This window comes from Halichoerus grypus, chromosome 6, assembly GCF_964656455.1.
Source record: "Halichoerus grypus chromosome 6, mHalGry1.hap1.1, whole genome shotgun sequence".
Classification (NCBI taxonomy): domain Eukaryota; kingdom Metazoa; phylum Chordata; class Mammalia; order Carnivora; family Phocidae; genus Halichoerus; species Halichoerus grypus.
The window spans coordinates 52,099,484-52,122,426 of NC_135717.1; the positions used below are offsets into that span (position 1 = coordinate 52,099,484).

The 22,943-nt window shown below is 45.2% G+C and overlaps 1 protein-coding gene across 5 annotated transcripts in view; it reads left to right on the top strand.

Moving 5' to 3' along the window:
- Window positions 1–22,943, top strand: part of CAMK1D (calcium/calmodulin dependent protein kinase ID) — a 420,921-nt gene that overhangs the window by 145,880 nt on the left and 252,098 nt on the right. For all 5 annotated transcript variants that reach the window (XM_036068430.2, XM_036068433.2, XM_078075145.1 and 2 more), the window contains exon 2: window positions 8,616–8,747. In XM_036068430.2, the coding sequence (XP_035924323.1) occupies window positions 8,616–8,747 (132 nt within the window). The remainder of the gene's footprint in view (window positions 1–8,615; window positions 8,748–22,943) is intronic.

Below are 22,943 nucleotides of genomic sequence, written 5' to 3' on the forward strand. Positions count from 1 at the left end.
GTCTCTCTGCCCAGTTGCCCGGCAGTCATGGTCATAGGCCAGAGATGATGGTGTTAATACAGTTAATAACACAATCAATCTGATTTGTATGTAGAATGACTAAAAAGAATGAGAAGGCAATGATCCAGTAATAGCTGACTCTAAGCTAATAGGGCAGATCATTTCAGCACCATCTGATTATTTCTTGGTCTAATTTGGGATGGATATAATTTTACCGAACGATTGGTTTCGTGTACTGTTGTGAATCAAAGAGACAGCTCTGGAATTCCTGATTCTTGGTGAAAATCAGAGGCATCTGTCTCTTTAAGGTGTCACCAGTTCAATTTGATGGACATTGGTAGAACATCTAAAATGTGCAAGTCACTGTAGGTTGTTGGAGGTTAAATGTTTGTCCCCCTTGTGATTAAATTGCTTTTGTATGAGAAAAGGATTTATTTTGAAATTATATGCACTTAAAGCAGCCAGCACATGAAGTACCCTTTTTAAATACTATTTGGTATGTGTTCTTAACGACTTCAGGTTAAAGATCATTGGAAATTGGGAAAGCAGAATTCATAGATTCTTATTTTTGCTTTTTATGGTAATAATTGGTAGTGAGTAGGTAGATTAGCCAGCATAGCTCTGGGCGTGGCTTAGCTCTGAGTTCTGGTCCCCCTTATCCATGGGGGCCCCCCAGTGGATGCCTGAAATCACAGGTAATACTGAATGTCCAAATACTATGTTTTTTCCTATACATGCATACCTGTGATAAAGTTAATTTATAAATTAGGCACAGTAAGGGATTAGTCAACAGGAACAATAAAATAGAACAATTATAACAATATATTGTAATGAAAGTTACGAGTATAGTCTCTCTCAAAATATCTTCTTGTGCTATACTCACCCTTCTTCTTGTGATGGAGCGAGATGATAAAATGCCTCCGTGATGCGATGAAGTAGGTGAATGATGTAGGCATTGTGACAAAGCATGAGGCTACATATCGTCAGAAGGAGAATCATCTGCTTCCAGGCCTTGGTTGACTGTGGGAAGTGAACCTGGGGATAGGGGGTCTACTGTATATAGAAGCAGATCTGGAGGTAAGGTGTCTGAATGGCTCTAGGAATTTTTTTTTTTTCACGAAGGGCAGGTGAATGTCTATCTGTAGTTCACAAAACCATTAAATGCTGATTTTCAGTAAACTCAGGAATGTAAGGAATTCCCAGAGCCCAGCCCCCTTAATGTTGTTGCCCTTCCCTTGGTCAGTTGGAGTTGGAATCATTTCCCTCCAGGAGGACTGGGTACATCCCCTCAGGGGGGCACTTTCTAGCATGCATAGTCTAGGGCATGGATGATCCACCATTAAAACATTGGGATTGCCTTCTCACACTGACTAGATAAAGCAAAAAGAAACAGTCTTTTTCAGAGCCATTGTTTATGAAGTTAAAAGCAGAAGCAGTTGTTTAGAATTCTTTAGTCAATATAGAAAATGTGACATTTCCCCGAGTCTTAGAAATTCAGCTAGCAAAACATTGTTTATTTCCTCCTGGGTGCCTGGCTTACAATCAGAGTAAGCTGCCTCCAGGTGATGAGATTTGATTTTCTTTGAAATGTGGAAGAGAAAGGGGAAGGATTCAATTTTTGTAATTTGTACAGCTTATCTTCAGGAGCTGAAAATATGTAGCATTTCAAGAATAACTTTTTGTTTGACCTTTCAATAATTTGTCACAGAGATTTAATTTAGATGGAAAATGGGTGTTTTTTTTTAATGGAATGTTAGTGTTCTTTAAAAATCAAATAAATATGTTGTTACAACTCGAAGAAATGCGACCTTTAAAACACTGGGATTTTTATTTCTCCCATGAACATGCTTTTCCAAAGTCCTTTCAACCATCTAAAAATCTGCCCTCTCCTCTTTCCTACCAAATTTGGCTTATTTAACCAGGATGAAGGTTTATGGGGAGAAATGTCATATCACAATGTCACAAATTTAATATTTTTACTAGTCAGGACAAACCATGATCTCAGGATTCTTCACCTGGAGAATATTACTTATGTGTTCAGGCACACAAATGTGTGGTTTAAAATATATCCAGGAAGACTCAAAGAGTTTTTATGCTTTAAGAGAAACCTTTGAGGTTCTTTCTGCCTACACTTGCATAGAAATGTGGAGGAACACTTTGTGAAGGAGGAAACGGACCATATCATTTTCTTTTTTTTTTTAAAGATTTTATTTATTTATTTGAGAGAGCGAGAATGAGAGAGCACATGAGAGGGGGAAGGTCAGAGGGAGAAGCAGACTCCCTGCTGAGCAGGGAGCCTGAGTGGGACTCGATCCCGGGACTCCAGGATCATGACCTGAGCTGAAGGCAGTCGCTTAACCGACTGAGCCACCCAGGCGCCCAGGGACCGTATCATTTTCTTCAACATGGAGTGGAAGGTCATTTATTTTGTGGGTCTACAGCACCGGGGAGATGTAGAAAGCTAGATGGAGAAAGAGAGTAGAGCCTCAAGTGATGGTGATCAGCAGAACTGCCTTGGGCACCAGTTGGTGCTGGGATTGTTAGGTATGGAGACACAGAAAGAGAGTGGCTTGGGATGCTTGCTGTCACGTAGGCAAGCACATAAAGGACCACAGTGGAAGGTGTCAGTGGGGTGATGTAGGTATGTATAAGCCAAGCGTACAAGTCTCAGAATGAGGGCCTCATTCTGTCTGGGTGGGAAAGCAATTGAGAAAGCCTTCAAAGAGAGGGAAATATACCAGCTGAGGCCTTTAGAATATAAATGGAATTTTGCCAAGCAGAAAGAGAAAGGAATGGTGTTGAAGGAAGTGGGAAGGTGGGCAAGACTTGAAGCAAGGCCAGGAGTACAGCCAGTTGACTGATGTGGTGGGGTGGAGGTGATGTGTATGTGGCAGGGGTATGTTTGTGTTGGGGAAGTTGGCTCTAGAGTGGATGAGTCTGCAAAGCTGGGGTCAGGTTGAGGAGAGCTTTGAGCGCCAGAGATCCCTTGTGAAGGAGTTTCCACTTTATCTCGGAGACATGAAACCTCAGGGTTTTAGATAGGGCAGCAACATAACTAGATCTTTTCTTTAGAAAAGTAATGCTGGGAGCAGGTAGAAGAAAGCAGGTGGGGGCCAGGCTTGCTGGGGGCGGAGGGGCCAGGACAGAGTCCTGGAAATAGTCCAGAGTGAAATGACCAGAACTTGAGCCAGTGCAGTGGTATAGGGTTGGAACAGATGGGCATCTGGGAGTCTTTAGGGGAGACCCGAGCATACTTGGTAAAGGAGATGAGACAGGGAGGAGTGAAGTAGACAGGTTTCTAGGCTGTGTTATTGAATTGGTAGAAATGAGAGAGAGAACAGAGGAGGAACTTTGGGGATAAAAATACTGTTTTTTACACAATTCATAGCGCTTACCACCCAGCCACCCCATCCCTCCCACCCCCCCCCACCACTCCAGCAACCCTCAGTTTGTTTCCTGAGATTAAGAATTCCTCATATCAGTGAGATCATATGATAATTGTCTTTCTCTGATTGACTTATTTCACTTAGCATAATACCCTCTAGTTCCATCCACCTCGTTGCAAATGGCAAGATTTCGGGGTTTTTTTGATGGCTGCATAATATTCCATTGTATATATACACAACATCTTTATCCATCCATCTGTTGATGGACATCTTGGCTCTTTCCATAGTTTGGCTATTGTGGACATTGCTGCTATAAACATCAGGGTGCACGTACCCCTTTGGATCACTACATTTGTATCTTTGGGATAAATACCCAGTAGTGCAATTGCTGGGTCATAGGGTAGCTCTATTTTCAACTTTTTGAGGAACCTCCATACTGTTTTCCAGAGTGACTGCACCAGCTTGCATTCCCACCAACAGCGTAGGAGGGTTCTCCTTTCTCCGCATCCTCGCCAACATCTGTCGTTTCCTGACTTGTTAATTTTAGCCACATAACATAATAAAATAAAATTTAAAAAAATTAATAAAAAAATACTGTTTTTTACTTTGTTTATGGGGCTCTTCAGAGGCTGGTTGGGAGATTCAGCCAGAAGGCCCTCGTAAGCAGCTGGAAAGATGAGATTGCACATGAACGAGATTAAAATTTAGATGAAGGTTAGGGGGCCATGAGGAGTTGGGGGGTGGAAACTGGAGACAACTGATTTTCCAGGGGGCAGGTGTGGAATAGGATGAAGGGAGAGCCGAGGATGCAGCCTGGGGGAGCACTGACTCTTGATGGGGGGGAAGAGGAGCAGGTGGAGGTGGAGACACAATGGACAGGAGGTAGAAGGTGAGAACTGTGTTGTAGATCCAAGAAGAAGTGAGTTTTAGGAAGGAGGGCACACAAGAAACCAGTAGGATGAGCAGCAAGAAGGAGCCATTGATTGAGCTGTTGGGAGACGGCCCCTCCCCCAGGGTCCAGACCACCTGGTTCCAGGCAAACGGTGGCGGTTGGGGTTGGGGGAGTCAGATTGCAGAGAGCCGGCGGGGGGGCCTGGGTGCCAGGCAGAAGCAGACTGCATTCCAAGACGCAGGTGTGCACGGTCTGGCTGGAAGTCTCTACCGTTCCGTTTTAAATGGGCAGCTGATGGAGGGCAACCTCCTTTGACCTCTGTATTTCTAAAACTCTGTAACTCTCTGTCCCTGCTTGTGTTCCTAGGAATTTATTTCATTGGGTTGTCTGAAACCTTTATGGACTCTCAGATCATTGTTCTTGCCATCTTCCTTCCTGCTACCAGCCGCCTCCCAGCCTGCCTCCCCCTCTCTCCTTCCCCCTCTCCCCCCCCACCCTGCCCCAGCCCAGACACACACTTCTCTTTGTTGTGTAATTACATTGAAAGTGCCCAAACTCTTCATTCATGTGTTTCTGCTTCTGATGTTTTTAATTAGCTTTCCTGCAATGGGGGGAAGTGCCTTCAAGTGATTTCTGCTTATTGCAGGAACAATAACAATTTATGCTAATCTTGTATCGCCTAAGAAGACCAGAGAGCTTTGTCTTTGGAAAGCTTGAAGAAGGTAAATGCACATTGTTTGGCTAAATAAGGAGGCGAGGAGGTGGATTTGCACGCTTGGGGAGGGTTGGCAGCTCACCCAGAGGCACGGCGACCCTCCACGGCTGTCACCTTCCGTGTTTGAGAGCCAGGCTCCCTGCCAACAGCGTGCTTCAGCCCAGCGTAGTGTGTGGGAAAGGACCTCGGGGGGGTTAGGAAACCTAAACTTCCTTTTCTGAACCTTACTACCTGTGTGACTGAGCCCCGGCTTCTTTATCTGCAAAACGGAGGTGACAGTGACACGCCCTGTACGCTTTCTGGGGTTGCGGCCAGAATTGGATTAGCTGATAAACACCAAAGTGCTTTGTGAGTGCCAAGTGGTATACAACCCCTGCTGTTACTCATTTCTTTCTCCTTCAGGAAGGTAGTGAGAGAAAAGGTTTATTGAATTTTTTCAGCACGTCCATCCCCAGGTAATGCCAGTGAGTAGAACCAGGCAGACTTCTAATTTTTTCTTACGGTAAAACATACATAATATAAAATGTATCCCTTTAACCATTTGTAAGCATGTAGTTCAGTGGCATTAAGTCAATTCACACTCTTGTGTAACCATCACCACCAGCCATCTGCAGACGTTGTTTATCTTCCCATATAGAAACCCTGTCCCCATTAAACACTGACTCCCCATTCTCTGCTCCCCCAAATCTGGCAACCACCATTCCTCTTTCTATGTATGCATTTGACCACCCTGGGTACTTCGTATAAGTGGAATCGTACAGTATTTGTCCTTTTGATTCTGGCCTATTTCATTTCGTGTCATGTCTTCAGGGTTCATCCGTCTTGTAGCAGGTGCCAAAATTCCATTCTCTGGTATGGCTGAATAATAGTCCATTATATGGATAGGCCACATTTTGTTTATCCATTCATCCATTGATGCATATCTGGGTCGTTCCCACCTTTCGGCTGCTGTGAATAATGCAGCTATGAGCATGGGTGCACAAATATCTGTTTGAGTCCCTGCTATCGATTCTTTTGGTAGCATGCCCAGACATGGGATTGCAGACTGAATTTCAGCCTGAGAGAATGGGACTGTAGCCTTGGCTTTGTGACTCCACGGGGGAACTGTGGATGGAGACTCCTGGAGTCATGGCGGGCATCCTTGGCCATCAGGGGCCTGCCTTGTGTCCTTTCACAGGTAACTTGTGGTCAAGCTTAGCTTGTGAAGCCCCTTACGTATTTATGTCCCACTGTCCCGCCCTCACCCAGGGTTGCAGATAAGTCCATCCCTCCTGAAGTCAGGGACAAAGACAGAGAGCCCTCGATCCAGGAGCATTACTGCCTCACCTTGCTCTCAGCTTCCTGCAGCAGCCCACCAGCACTGGCTCCCATGGAGACCTTAGTCCCCTCCTTCTGTCATGGGTCCAGGTCAATTCATACACAGAAACCTCACTTCCCACTCTGTTTTCCAGGGGGGGAATGATCCACAGAATAGGGAGGTGTTTTGTCTTACAAGCTCTTGATAGCTAGTACCTCTTCCGTATTGGCCGTAGTCTGTTACTCTCCATGCAGATTCTGAAGAGGAAGGAGCATGGTGGGTGCAGAGCAGGGCAGGGGGCAGCCGAGAAGTCTAGCAGGTCTCAGACCAAACTCTGGCAGCTTGGTCACTGCCACTAAAGGGCTTCTCTCCTCTCTGGAAAATAGATGCGCTCAGCCCAACAGACTCAGGAGAGAAACCACTGTGGTGTCATCAGCACCAAGGACTCAAATGGCACACAGGGAAACCGAAAACAAATGCATGGAATCCCTGGTTTAAGATCACCCGTGGTGCTAGAATCCTGGTCTTTCCTCCCTGATTTTTCTCATCTCTAACATAGTTCTTGTTCTACCTTCTGGAGGGTAGGAAAAGGGAGCAGAGCATAATTGTCCCGGTTTTGTCCACCTAAGAGCCCTTGCTGTAAAGTGGATCCCTGTCAGTCGATCCCAGAGACAGGGGTGAGGAGGAGAGACAGCTGGGTTCAGGGGATTCCCTCAAGTTGCCAAGAATTGGTTTCACTGGGCGAAATCTGTTGGCCGTGAATGTCTGATTCCCTTTATCCCTCTGCGAGAAATCTGTTGTAGGTTTTTTGTATTTATGTTTCATAATTGTTGTTCTGGTTGGTTCTAGAAGGTTTCTGTGTCTGTGAGGCACGCAAGGCACACAACCAGTGATTTGTGGATTTGGGCAGAAGATCTTTGTTCTGATATTTTCCATTTGGTTCTTTGGTGGAAAGCCGATCTTCTGCCCCTCAGGTTTATATAATTAGATATAGACATGAAGGTAGCTGAACTTTTTCTCTCGAGTTTATGTTCCAGAAGGAGCGTTGTCTGAAGACTCACAGTTAATTGCACTAAGCAGAGTGAATTCCTCTCACTGGAAGGGATTTTAAAATATATATATTTGTATTTTCTTTGGTCTGTGACGGAGATGTACCCTTGTCACATGGGTAAAGAGAGGAAGAGAAAAGTATGTTTTCCTTGCTTGAGCATCTCTTTGATGTTGACTGAAGAACAGAGACCCTGAGGCTCCGGTATTGGGATGACCTTGGTCCTTCTAGTGGTTTCTTTTGATGCAGGAGGGTTTGTCTCTAATTATAACTGTGTAGAAGCCATGTGTAGTATCTCTCTGAGGAAAAAAGAGTTGCTCCTTGAGGTCTAGAGACAGGGAATGACTCAGTGGACCGTGGATTTTCCTTAGCCCGTGTGCACAGAGCCCAAGTTCCTGGGGCCTGGAGTGGGCAATGGAGGACCCTACTTCTGTTTCAGTCCTTAGGGACGTTCTGCCCCCCAGGCCGAGCATGGGACCCAGGCCCTGCCTGCTGGCAGATAGAAGGGGTGACGGGGTGGGGAACATGGCGGCCACTGAGGCGCTGGCTCTGGGGCTTGCTGACCACAGGGGTCTTCTCTGGAGAAATGAGCTCTCTGACCCCAAATGTCCTGGTTGTATTTTCAGTGTGTTGTTCTGCCTTTGCAGAGTTCAATTCACATTTTCAGGCAGAATAGTCTCCCCCACTCAGGGCATCGTGTATGCCTTTGTTCGTATTGAAAAACAACTTGCGTGTCCTGACCAATAAATTAGCCCCATGTCGATTCCATGTGTCGCACCAACTCGCATTTCAGTTACACCCTTACCTGTCGGTGAGAATTAATTAACGTTTGCAACGGGCTCCAAAATTTTCTTGGAATGAAGGGACCTGTGAGGAATCTAGAAATTCGAGCATTACTTTCTCATTGACTTGGGGGTGGGGTGCTGGCTACTGAGATGGACGCGAGCTTTCTCTGCAGGAACCATTCTGGGAGCATCCCTGTTTGCTCCGAGGCGACTGCCACTGCGTTGTTCTGCAGGGTGGCAGGTGGTGGTGGGAGCGGCTCCAGCCCAAGTGGACATCCCCGTGGCCCTTTGCACGAGGGCATCTTTGCGTGTGTGTACTTGTTTGCATGAAGAAGTCCAGTAGGGAGTGATGGGGGCTAAAAAAGTAACAGTAATGCTGGCCATTGTTGTTATTATTCCTTCAACCTTGGTAACAGGATTGGAGGAGCCACCAGGGAACCCTGTGGAACTCCTGAATCTAAGCCGCTTCTTTTTCTCCTTCTTTGTTCACAGCGGGGCATTTTCTGAAGTGGTCTTGGCCGAAGAGAAGGCCAGTGGAAGACTCTTTGCGGTGAAGTGCATCCCTAAGAAGGCGCTGAAGGGCAAGGAGAGCAGCATAGAGAACGAGATAGCTGTTCTGAGAAAGTAAGTGCCCCCGGGGGATGGCCTCTTTCCCCACCACCTTTGGATTGTTGGGTCCCCATCTGGGGGAAGGAGAGGCCGCCAGGAGCTGGGTGCCCAGAGGTCAACGAGGCCAATCCGAATGCTGGAAGGGACGGGCATTACCAATGACTGATGTTCTTGTGGTGCATTCAGAGCATTTTGCATATATATGTGTGTATATATATATATATATATATATATATATATATATACCTATCATCTCATACCTTTTGTGGCAGTCGTTGGAGTTACGATCTCCAATGAACACACTGGTCAGAAAGACTTGGTTTTGAACTCACTCTAGCTCGGTGACCTTGGGCTGGTCACTGAACCCTGAGCCTTCTCCATGAACTGGAGTTAAGCATCTCTCCCTCGAAGGGGTCCTCAGGAGTAAGGGAGATGGTGCTTAACAAGTGTTTATAGGGTGCTTTCTATGGCACCTGCTACGTTGTGAGTCGTGAATGCTCAGTAGAGGGTAGCCGGTGTCGCCCTGCTGCTCGTACTGTTTCTGTTTTCTCGTTGTCATGGCTTTATTTTACAAGCAGGAGATGAAGCTCAGAATAAAGTCACTTATCCAGGGCCTTGTGGCTCCTAGATGGCAGAGCCTGGAGTGCCAACGCCACCAGAGTCGTTTACATACTCTTTAATCGGTCTTCTGCTTCCTGCCGCACACATGGCCCCTGGCATCCAGCAAGTTCCGCAGAGCGCACCGTTCAAGTGCTTCGCCTCTTTGTTGGTTTTAATTTCGTTCGCCATGTGTGATAGAACCGAATCAAAATCCTGCCTCCAGCATGCTGGCGCACACAGAGCCATTCTGATGTGGCTGGATCCCCCCAAAAGATGATGTCTTAATGGTGTGCCGTCCAGCCTGCTCCCCATGTTGACATGATCCCCTGTGTCTCACAGGGTTGGGGGAACAAACCCTTACAGGGTACCTGCTTTTGCATGTTTGGAGAGTGTATCTGAGCATTATGCTCTGAAATTCTTAAGAGCTTCTATTAATAAAGGATGTTAGAAATATCCTTGAAATTTTTGGGGTTTGGAGTCAGCACACAGCAAGAACCCATGTACAGATAAGCAAAGCAGAGTGGGAACAAGCCTTCTAGGGGCTCAAAACAAAATGTTACATACTCACATTCTTCCTGCATAACCCACCTCTCCCACTTGTCTCTCTGGGACCCGTAGTGCCTGCTGAAGGATGCCGTGTTGCCGTTGCTACAAACCCAGGGCCACCAACGTGGTCAGGATGGTCTGTCCTGTTCTGCGTTGTATGTGATCTGTGTTCCAGAACAAATGGGTCTCGACAGCTTTTCAGCGGAAGGGTTTTTGCTTATTTGTTTAGTGGTTTGGTTGTTTGGTTGGTTTCTAGGTTCTCTGGATTGTCTGTTAGGGACACAAAGAGTTTCAGATTGTCCTGGGGAGGATTGCATGAAATGATCCTATGGAAGAGAACCTGGAAAAATAAATTACTCTAAGTACATTAGCATCAAGCAGGAAAACACCACGTTAATGAAACATTTATTTAAATTGTTCATTTTCCAATATGAAATCAGCACTTGGGGAAGAGGGTGTTTGCTGGGTCTTGCAGCCACATTGCAGATATTTGACATTTCAGATGGAATTCTGAGTGGGCCCAGAACCTTCCAGAGCTTTGGCCGTGGGCACAGGGGCTGCCCACCGCTGAATTGAGAATGGCACCTTTATTTTTAGGTGACTCCCTCATAGGCTTAGAAGCCACAAAACCAGGGAAGTCAGTTTTTATTCTTATAGTTATTCTGCATCTACGTGGGCAGGGGGCACAGATATAGATTTCAGAAGCCAGTCTTGGTTTATGCCATGGTCATTCTGCTTTAATTAGTGTCTCAACCTGGTGCCTACATCAATAATCACTTTCAGGGAGAGGACATTGAACTGCAGGTAGGGCAGGAATTTGGAATAACTCATTCTGGTCATTTCTTATTATCAGCTCTTAAAGGGCCTTGAAGTGTGACCCTTCTTTCAGGAATAAAGAAAAAAGAAATGATTTCTCAAGGGGAATAAGAAGGTGATAAATCTCCTGTGCTGATTTTTTTTTTTTTTTTTGGATCTCTGCAAATGATTTACAAGAGGCAGTTCTGCATCATAAGCAGCCAAAAGCAAAGCGTATGAGTGGTAAAGAAAAACAGTTTTGGAACTGTTAGAATGCCATCATCGCAACATTCAAACATTTAACCAATATTTATTAAATTCCTATGTGTCAGGTGGCACTGCTAGGCACGAAGGTTGGAAAGATAAGATGCAATTCTGGCCTTCCAGGAGCTTACAGCTGGGTTATAAATAAGTGTGATAATGTAGATTCCTTGAGAGAAAGTCTGACCAGGGGCTCCAGGTGCAAGCTGCCCAGTTCTTCCTTCGGGGAGGGGTGAGAGCAAAGGTTTTGTGGAGGAGGTGGGTCCAGACAGAGAGTATATTTTGCTGGGGGCAGAAAGACGGGGTTATTCCAACCAGGAGGGAGCTGCCCCAGCAGAGGTCAGGGGATGGGAGACAGGCTGGTGTGCTGGGAAGTGGCTCATTTGACTGGGGCAGATGGTTCAAGGTGAGGCACGGAGACCTGAGGTTGGAGAGGTTGCACTGGGGGGGATCGCATATCCTGCTTTGGACTTTGAACATCATTCCGTAGACAGTCAGCCACTGAAGGGTTTTAATGGATGAGCGACGTGATCAGGATTGTTTCATTAAGATTATTGTGGCGGAATGCAGGAGGGATTGGAGAGGGAGAGACTTAGTGCAGGGGAACTGTTAGGAGGCTGCCGGAGGAGTCTGGGAAGCAACATGTAGAAACAGGAGCTGTGAGCTGGGATGGGAGAGACAAAGACGACGGTGTGTACAACATGGAATGTCCAGGACTTAGGGATTTGGAAGAAGTGGGGAGAGGGTTGAGAAGAGATAATGTTCTAAGATAACCATCAAGTTTCTGATTGGATAACCGGGGTAGATACCAACTCCTTAACTGAGATCAGGAATGCAAGCACTGGAGGACAGGTGCTGAGTTCTGATTTAGACACACTGAGTTTGAGGGTCTTGGGAGGGCCAGGTGGGGGTGGCCAATTGCCTGGCTAGGTCTGGAACATGGTTGTGATCTGGGCTTGCTGGATGTTAAAACTTTCTGAAACAACAAAGAACAAAAAAACTTCGTGGTACTTTCCATAGCTAAATCATTGTAGATGAGGTCCCAAAGAGACCTGCTTTATTCCATGTTCTGCTATATACCCCAGTCATTTGTGTATTTCTGTGCCATTTTTCATCTAAGCAGGCCCGTCTGAGGATGGCTTGTCCTCCGATGTGCTGAGCTCATTGCAGGGTGAGAGATTTATGTCTTTCATTGAATCGAAGTAATGTAGCTAATTTATCCTTAAGGATGTCTTCATACTTGCTCTGAAAATAGTTCTAAAATGAATTTTCTACTTGATAAGTAGATAGGAAACCAGGCTCTGAGGAATAACAAGTGACAAGCATCATGGTGGACAGTCACTATGTAACGGAAAGCTGCTGGTCTGACTCTGGCATTCAGGGGGCAGGATCTCTCTGATTCCATGTGAGTTTCCCCAGCAGAATGGCTGGTTTTTGTCCCTCAAATGGAGTCTTTTGTGCCTTATGGAATATCATATCATTAGTGTTGCATCCCCTGATTGCATTATAGAGCTTATAGTTTTTGTGCTGTTATTTACTTAGAGGGCAGGCACTGCCCAAATCTCATTTCAAGGCAACACATAAAGCATTTCCTGGAGAAGCAGAAAGGCAAGTATATAACCAGGGCTGCATTTAAATGAGAGATGAAGAGGGGAGGAGATGGAAAACAAATATATCTAGAGGATCCCTTTCCCTAATAGGGGGTTCCGAGGCTTAGGCGGGTTGCAGAGGCACCATCTAAATGAAGTGTGGCCCCAGAGTTCAACATGCTGTTCCAATGAATACTTTGTAGGCTGCAGAGATTATCTTGCGGTGGGGGGTGGGGGTGGGCAGGGGGCAGGGATCTGGGTAGGCCCGGCTTTTAAATTGGATGTTCTCCATCTGGGTACACTGGGGAGTCTCGGCTGAACGTCTTTGCCATTTTCTCCCTAAATCAGGGGCTTTCCACCCACATTAAAGTCACCGGGGATGCTTTTCAGAACATCAGATGCTCAGGATCCATCCTAGACTAACTGCGTTGGAGGTTATTGTGGGCGCTTCCCCTGCTCCCCACCTAGCGATTCGGACACGCAGCCGACTCAGTGTTGAGAAGAGCTGCATGGGGCCCTTGCCTCCTACTCTCACTGCCCAGGGGGTGAAAATGCTCTTCTGTGTTCAGCTGTGTGGAGAGCTGTGCCCACGCACAAACACGCCAGACAGTGCTTCCTTTAGGTGAGAGGTTTCACTTAGAGGAGGGAACTCAAATATGGTCCCTTTCAAAGAGCTGGATCTCATCGTAAGTGAGGGAAATTGACTTGAGCCCGCCATCCTGTTAGTGGGGAGCAGGCACCAGCCGCTGGCTGGGTTCAAGGGAAGCAGCTGGTTCTTTGAGGGGGGCCAAAGAAGGAGGGTAGTAACAGCCATTCCTGGACTGAAGAAGCTGGAGTCGGGGTTGGTCAAGTCAGCACGACTCAGCGATAGGTGCACTATCGGAAGGGGATCAAGGCCGCTAAAGGTGGCAGACGCCAAAGCCCAGGATTCCCTTCTGGCCAAGTCAGGATGGGTTGCAGGAAGCGTGGTGAGCCTGTGCCTTCTGGAGAGTGAATGGACACTTAGCCAGGCACCTGCAGAACTCCAGAGGCCTGAGCGCTCCTTGCAGTAGCTTGATTCTCTGGTTTTCTTAGACCAGACACATTTCTCTCAGTGCAGACTAACTCGGGGGAAGGCAGCTTGAGCACCCAAAGGCGAGGACAGCTGGTTTTGTATTAAGTAATAGCCTTCAGAGGAAGGTTTCCCCATAGATGAACTCATTGAAATCTGGCTTGCTTCTGTTCTTGCAGCTTTGTTCTCATGGCAGGCTGGCCCTGTTCACGTGCTGAAATCACTGCCAAATGCCAGCTTATTGTGTGTATTAGAGAAACATACGCTTCAGTAGAAATTCATTGATTCGGGGTGAACAAAACCACTTTTCCAGTGGCTGGAAATGGCTAAGCTGGTAAAGCTGATACTCAGAGTTTCTCAGGCACCAAGATAGCTTTTTAAGGATCTATTTGATCTGTTTTGAAGACAATATTCTAACAAAGGGAGACCTTTTCTTTGGAAAAGTAGTTTTGGAATTAAGGACACAGGCAGGAAATATGAAAAGTAATGGCAAAGGCCATGTGATAACCAGCAGAGAAGGAGGTATATCGTTTATGATCCTAGAACCCTTGACTACCCCCAGAAAACCCTTAGTGCAAGTTCCTTAATGTAGAAAAAACATGTCATTCAATTAAAACAGAGGTGAGGGAGACGCGGTTCGTGATTTGGTGGGTGTTATTGTGTGATTGAAGTCACAATCTTGCCAAGCTTGGAGTAGGCACATGTGGGTGCGTCTGCTGAATGACCCCATGCCTGCCAGAAACTGGACACAACCCAGCCGGGACCTATTCAAACCAGGCTCTGTGAAAGCATCGAATCCCAAAGAAGAGCTGACTCTCTTCCCTATGGCCCTAGGAGAGACCTGACCTCAATCTTGCCTTGCCACCATTTGGTACTCATTGTTTTATTTCAGCTTAACATTGTGTGTGTGGATAAGAAATCAATATGGTTATTGCCAGCCCAACTCTACAGTCAGAGAAGCTACATTTGTGCTTCCTAGTGGTCTTCACCTGGTACTTTGTCCATAGCAGATAATCTAGGAACATTTTTTTTTATTTGATTTGAGATCCAGAATCAATGTATTATTATTGTAATTGCATTATTATTGGGATATGTTATTTTATTATCAATTTCTTGGGCACTGCTTACAGAACTCCATTCTAGAAGAGGAGGCAGGTTTGAGGGGAAGGTGATTTTCCTATGGCAACAGAGCCAACTTAAATCCAGTCTGGCTGCTCTTACCACCTTTTATACTATATATATGACTCTGCAGATATTTCGAGTAGTTGAAGAAACAGTATGTTTTATCACACTTTTCAAGGTAGTGTCAGTTATTTGCAGGCTTGTTTCCATGCGCGATCTCCCTGCCACCTAATGTGGTGCTGGGGGAGTCAAACTTGTGTGGGCTGGTTGGCTGTTTAAATTCCTCTAATAATATAGCTTGGCAAATGTTTTCCTCCTTCCTCTGTGAACTTACTTAGCTAATGATTTATACGGATATCACTTAAATGATTCCAACAGAAATGTATATGTATTCTGTGACCTAATATTCCTAAAAATTCAGAAGAGCTTGTACTGGAGGATCACACAGCAGGAACAAGTAAGTACAGGAGTGCTGAGATAGAGGATGATGGCAAATGCAGAAAAAGAAATAAATATACACCAACGGTTTGCTGTTACTCTTCTGTTTAACGTTACGTTTTATAAAATCTGTCCTCTGCATGGTTTTGGCATTATTTATATGGGCAGAGAAATGGTTTTAGTGAGGTTTTATTTATGATTGATCATCTAGTTTAAACTATGCATAATTTGGTGAATAAATTTTATTCTACATACCTGAAGTCCAAGGTTATCATTGGAGTGGTTTAAACAGTCACCATCTTAAAGTTGTATGACTGACTGACTTCTCGAAGTCATCTTAAAATTGAGGCCAGAGTCTTAGGTGACTGGTCTAAAGTTTTTAGGAAGTATGTAACTAAAGAAATCATTTCTAAAATAGTAGTTGCATGGAATTTGATAAATGGGATTCATTATCCAATTTTTAACCATTTGCACTTTCTTTGAGAAATACTTTAAAAATAGTGTTGACTATAGTATTCAGACATGTGGTAGGTCTCACTGGGGAATCCAAACACATGCAAGGATATTTCTGAACAAATGCTGTGGTACGTTAGATATGCTGTCTTCATTCTTGCTGAAGGCTGCGGAATTAATGTGCTAAATACATGCATGTGTACATGTCTCTGTGCATATATACATGCATGTGTGTGGATATGCATATACATATATGCACATATTCACACATGTACATATGCACCTATATGCACATTTTAAATACATTTCAGTGTTTTTATATCTTTCTAGTGAAGAGCAGAAAATTCTTTTCGCCAAATTTAGTAAATATACCCCTCAAGGCTGTTAAAAATCTGCTGTCTAGGTACCTAAGTAAGATAATAAGACATATGAAAAGCTTTTTGAAACTTTGAAATGTTCAGGTGTTAGGGAGGATGCAGTGTTAGGCATTACTACTCTCATTGTACTATGGTAAGAGCTCGGAATATCTCTGTGGAAGAGATGAGGGCGGAAACTGTTGTATCCACTTCACGAAAGGAGAACCTGAGGTGCAGAGTGTATAGTCTGAGCAAATGATGGAGCTGGGGAGGCAGCAGAGAGCTTCTCACTTGTGGGGCTTCCTTCCGTGTTTTAGGATACCCAGCCCTCCCTTCTGTTAGGAAACCACCATTGGAACTTTGGATGAAACAACTAGAAACAACTGGTTGGAATCCTAGTGCTTGTAAGAAAGAAATATCGATAGATTTCAATAGATGATAGATGTCAATAGATTAATTGAAATAGATGTGAATTAATTCAATTAAGAGACTGAGAACTCTAAAATCAGAATCCAACTTTTGTCTCAACCTAGTCCACTAAAGTCTAGAGCAATTTATACTTATCCTTTGAGATTTTATTTTTTATTTTTTATTTTTTTTATCCTTTGAGATTTAAATACAGATATTCTCAGGGCGCCTGGGTGGCTCAGTCGGTTAAATGACTGACTCTTGATTTCAGCTCCGGTCATGAGAATGAGGTCAAGTGCTGAATCAGGCTCTGTGCTCAGTGGGGAGTCCGCCTGAGATTCTCTCTCTCCCTCTCCCCCTGCATCTCCCCCTGCTTGCACTTTCTCTCTTTCTTTCTCTCTCTCTGAAATAAGTGAATAAATAAAATTTTTAAATACAGATATTCTCAGTTTGTCATAATTTATAAACTAGCTGGGACTTCCATAAGCACCATTTTATGTAATCCTATGAAGTAGATATTATTATCCACATCTTATAGATGAGGAATGGGGAGTTTATGAGAAACTTCCAGAGGCCACATAAGTAGTAACAGGTAGAGCAGGAAGTCAGACCCACGTCTGTTGGTCTTTCCCATTATGATTTGATCCATCTGGTGTCTCCATGTTGTCTTTTTAAGACAGGGCCATGTATTCTTTTTTTTTTTTTTAAGATTTTATTTATTTATTTGAGAGAGTGTGGGGGGGGGAGAGGGTGTGCATGAGCAAGGGGAGGGGCAGAGGGAGAAGGAGAGAGAGAATCTCAAGTAGACTCCCCGCCAAGCGCAGAGCCCAACACGGGGCTCAATCTCACGACCTGAGATCATGACCTGAGCCGAAATTAAGAGTCAGACGCTCAACTGACTGAGCCACCCAGGAGCCCCAAGACAAGGCCATGTATTCTTGATGTAGGCGACAGCCCACTGCTTGTAGGGGGTGCTCATTAATGGTGAAAGAATAAATCTCTAGTTGTCTATTTTATACCGTCATCAGAGAGGTGGTGTAAAATATTGGTGAGGGCCTGAGAGCAAGCCTACCTAAGTTTTCACCCAACTACACCACTTAGGAGCTCTGTGGCCTTGGGCAGATTATATCAGCTCTGTGCTTCCATTGTCGGGAAAAGGGGGATGATACTCGTCCTTGCCTCCCATAGTCGTTGTAGAGATTAAAGAATCAATGCTCGTAAGGCGCTTTGAGCAGTGCCCGGCACATGGCATGGGCTCTGCAAATGCTTGCTGTTTATACTATTATTACATGGACGGGGGACATCTTGCCAGACAGTGGGAATAGCGGGACTAGGACAGTGGGGGAAGATGCCTCTCCAGAAGTTACATCACACATGTTTTGCGTCCCTGTAAGGTGCCCTGTTGGAGCCCAAGGAAGCGCTTCTGGCTGAGGAAGCAGCGTCAGCAGCGTGAGGTGGCTGGGTACCCGGTGTGGTTGCAGAGTTGCTGAGACTGTGTCAGGTTTGCTGTTTGTCTTGCTGGAAACAAGCATGAAAACTGATGCTCTCCTTTTCTCTCTTCTGGTCTCCTTCCACGAACATTCGTCAAGGGCATTAGAGCTGGAAAAGCAGCCTAGAGAGATCTTGGTCCAATTCTCTTGACCTCCAGGTGAGGAGACAGGGTCAGCAAGGGTAAGTGACTGGCCCAAGGTCACAGAGCCAGCTTGAGCAGGTGTGTGTCTAGAATGGTGGTTTCTGGCCTCCTAATTCAGAACCCTTTCCACAGAACCACACTGGCTCCCTTGGAGAGCATCCCTTAGGAGAATGAAAGAAATAACTCTTCCTTGTCTTTAAAAGCCCCTTGGTATGTTTGCCACGGACTGAGGACTCTGTCCCACCAGTCCCCTGGTGATTTCAATGATATGTGCTGTTCTTTCTGCTTCCCCCTCCGTGGTGGTGCAGGGGTGCTGTGGGCAGCTATGATTGTGCTTGTGTTCTGACCCCATGCTGCCTCTGGTTCTCTGGAATTCACTAGAAAGGGGCTCAGGAACCAGCCTCAGAGTCTGTGTTAGAGATGATGTTGGTCCTTTGGGCCACTTTTTTGTCAGTAGAATGAAGATAGTACTTCTCAGAAGTGCAGTAGGAGGAGGCCAGCTGCAGACTGGGGAGTAATTTGAACAATATGGACAGTGTTACCATGGGGTACTTGTAATCTGGGAAACCTTCACTGTCCCCATCCGGCCTCAGGCCAGGAAGGCATGCGAAACACCTGAGCCCACCTCCTATTCCTTCTTTGCTCTGTTTGATCCTTTGCACTCTCTGTACCTGTCCAGGACGTTCTAGAAACAAAGGGAGAGCTGCCTTCTCCCAGGCTGTCCTGGACGTCAGAGCAGGTGTGAGGGACATTGGGTCATCTGAGGGCGGCCCAGGGTAGGTGAAGCAGGGCCGGGGAAGCCACTGGGCAGAGTCTGAATTAAAAGGTACTGTTTGTGGGGTAAGTCCACCTGCTCAAGAAACCACAGAATTTTCATTAATGGCAAATTTTTATACATCAGTATGTAACGTTTTCTACGTCTAAAGGTAAACTTACAGAAAGAAGTTTTCACTCAAGCATGAGGTATTCTTTCTAGCAAGCCTCCTAGCTGGAGAGCAAAGGGATGAGGCAGCTATTTCTTGAAAATGAAGGCTTCCCTGGGTTGGGTTCAGGTGGTTGGTGTGAACCATATCTCCCCAATTCCAAACCCAGTTCCCTCTCTGGGAATGCCTGGTGTGCTGTTGTTGTACTTGTGTTTGTTGTTTGTTTAATCCTGGTAGGGTGCCTCCAGGACAAAGCCACTGATCGGACAACTGGAGACTCCCACACCTGCTTCTACTCAGGTTTTCTTGAAAGATATCAATATGGTGGTTGAAATTTTGGTGGATTTGTTCTTGGGCCCAGAGTTCATTCATTTGTTCGTTCCTTCCTTCCTCGTTTGCTTTTCTTTTTTTCTTTTTTTTTTTTTGAGTGCTTCATTTTTTAATACCTCATAGAAGTTTAGTAGGAATAGATAAGCTGATCTGACCCACCAAGAGTATCCATGAATAAGTTGCTGATTGTCATTTATACCACAGTAAAGCTGAAAAAAAAAATAAGTTGCTTATTGATATAATTTCCTGGAGAAATATGGCAAATAGTTTTTACTTTCCAAAACATAGTCATTTAATGAAGTGACACAGTATTTTATTATGCAGACTTGGATGCGTTAGCTCATTTAGGCACTTCAGGGACAGTCATTATGAAGTTATTATGAAGTCCGCTATTATTAATATTCAGTCAATATAAGTTTTCCAAGAAGATAATATTCCTGTTTAAAAAACCATTTAGCATGAGTGTTTTTTCCTTTATAAATACAATAATGTCAAACAATATAGCACAAGCTTCCGAATGGAAATTTTGTTTTGAAGAAATTACGTAAGCAAGAAATATGCCTGATATTTCCACAATATTGTTGCCGAGTCAGGTGACCAGATGGCAGTGAGACTTCGCAGAGCACATACTTCAGACTTGTGTATTCTCTGTACTCAGGAGTCACCTAGTGTATACAATTTCATCTCCATTTGCAGTACCGACCTGCATTCACTTATATGCATAAACCATAATTTTGTGAATGAACTAACCCATAATATCAATATATCATTTAGAATGTTTTTCATTGCGTCTCTTTCTGGATGGTGTTCTACACTACATTTATCATATAAAATCTTGTTATTTGGAATTTGGTTTACCATGATACAGATCCAGTTGAAATTTGTCTCTTCTGCTAAAAAAGAAACCTACCTAGAAAAATGAATATTTGTAAGATCTTGAACCCAGTGTCCTAAATGTTGGTAATTACCTTTTCACCTAAAGAGATATGGCGGTGACCCTGGGCAGCTGTAGGTTCAAGAGTCTACAAGTACTTGAAATAACTCTGCTCCCTTTAACAATTTTTTATGGCTCAGACTTTTAAATAATTTAGATGTGTCTTCTAATTACTCTGAATTGGAGGGCTCTCAGATCTACGTAAGAAGGCCGCATCACCCTTCCAAGATTGCAGATACTTGCCTAGCCTTAATTCTTTGTCTCCCTCCCTTTGTTTACTTCTTTAAGATAGAGAGAAAAGGGATGGTTTGCTCTGTGGTCTGGCCTATTTTTACATCCCCTCTTCTGCCGGAATGTACTTCCTCCTTAGCGCTGGGCTGGTCTGGCCTCAGGTGGGGTCTGGTCCTCTGGCGCTTTGCTACCCCAAGTGTGTGGTCTGCTGACCACCATCTGCACCTGGGAACTTGTTCAAAATGCAGACTCCCAGGTCCCGTCCCGGTGCCTCTGAATCAGAATGTGCGGTGGAACCAGAAGCCCAGGTGATTGGTTTGCACATTTGTCTTTGAGACGCTCTGATCTAGGACACTTCCCTGCAGAAAGCAGATTTAGCTGCCCCTTCTGTGAGATCCAGTAGCATCTGGAATTTTTCTCTCTTGCACCACTCACCACAATGTAGAGGAATTAACCATTTCCTTGTCTTTCTTTCCCACTGCATTGAAAGCTCCTTGAGGACAGGGGTGTTATCTGAGATCCAAATGTATTTCTAGTACATGGCAAAGCTCCTGAGACATCCTAGGTGCTTTGTATATTTTGTTGCATAGAATGATAGCAATTTCACATAAGGGAAGATTGAGGAACATGATGATGTATTCCCTTTCCTCTAAAAAAAATTTCAGAATGCTTTATGTCTGTGAGTGAATAGAATCTTCGGGCACTTTGAAAGCATAACTACGTTTATCTTAACAAAATGTTTGAGAGTGACAAATTTATATTCTTTTCGAAGATGGAAATTGACACTAAAAAACAACAAAAAATCGTTTCAATGTAGTACATTGAATCCCCCTCAGAATTGGCATAGAATTTCCACTTTTGTTGTCAGTTCTTCTCAGAGGGGATGCATGATACTCTCTTTTAAAATGTAGTCAGAGGGAAATGTGTGAATGGCCCACCAATGACATACCCATCCTGTTGAAAACAAGTCTTGTTGAGTTTTGCCTCTCATGTTTACAGCTTGTCCAGTATTTTAAATATGAAAAAACTGTATTAATGACTCCAAAGTTCCACCAGAAAACTACCTTCTGGAAAGAAATTGGCGTTAATGCGAGCTGAATTCCTAGATTTCATTTCTTGAACCTTATTGATCACTGGACACACACTTTCACATACAAATAAAATGCGGTCCACATCTCAAGGAGCTGATGTGTTGAGACAGGCAGCTTTCCTGGAACACCCAACAAGTGTGCATAAGGTGGCCAGAGCACACTGTAGGATGGGCACAGACACTTGGCAGACAGGTTCAGAAGAGACACTGATCATAGCCACCCAGTGAGTCAGAAGAAGGTGACATTGGAGGAACCTGGAAGGAGGGTAGGCTTTTCTGGAATAGAGGCAGGGGGAAGGGAGGTCTCAGTGGATAGGGCAGCTGGAACACTTCTAGACAGAGAGATACAATATGCGGGCTGAGTCTGGAAGAGGCGCTGGGTTGCTGGAGAAGGTGCACGTGAGCAGGTGTGGAGAGGTCAGGTCAGAGCACAGAGGTGCCGCAGGTGTACCTCCTCCGTGAGCAGCGGGGTAACCTCTGCAGTATTTTGCATGGAGGAAGACTGGGAGGGAATATTGGGGGGATGAAGACGGCGCCTGAGGTGGTGTGCCATATGAAGACCAATCAGAGCCATGCGGGGTGGGGTAGAAGCTGAGAGACCGCCTGGCATGTGATTGGGGGAAGTCCTGGCCAAGGGATGGGGCACATGGACCTCACCTGGGACATGAGGAGGAAGGATCAGGGGAGCTCTGCAAACATAGGGAGGCAAGGTGTGAAGGAAGCGGGTTCTTAAGTCTGAGTGTTTGGGAATGTGCTGGGGCATGAACAGAAATAGAGAACCCAAGCCAATGGCAGGATGCAGGGCTGTACATTTGGACATTTTTCTCTCCTTCCAGTAGGATGCCTAATGACAGAATTAATTACCATGACCCCATTGGCCTGAGAAAAATGAGGCCAACCCAGAAATCCATGAGGCCACAAACCTGCAACCCTACATAAGAACACAGTGCTTCAGGGGCACCTGGGTGGCTCAGTCGGTTAAGCATCTGACTTTGGCTCAGGTCATGATCTCAGGGTCTTGGGATCGAGCCCGTGTTGGGCTCCATGTTCATCAGGAGTCTGCTCGTCCTTCTCCCTCTGCCCCTCCCCCCCGCTCATGCACACGTGCGCTCTCTCTCAAATAAATAAATAAAATCCTAAAAAAGAGAAGAACACAGTGCTTGTTATGGTTGGTGACACCAGTGGGTAGAGGTTGGCTGTGGCAGGCACATTGCTCAGGGTAGGAGAGAGGGGGCATGGAGCAGTTTCCCCCATATGCGGGGCCGATGGGCACAGACACAGATGAAGACCTTGAATATCATGGTGGTGTATTACAGTTAGCACTGCTGAGATGCGTTATACTCATTAGGATGAACATTTAGGCCTATGAGGTAAGTAGTGACTATAGCCTGGATTTTTTAAGATGGTCCAAATGGACCAAACACTTATTGTTGGCTGCATATAGTGGGAGA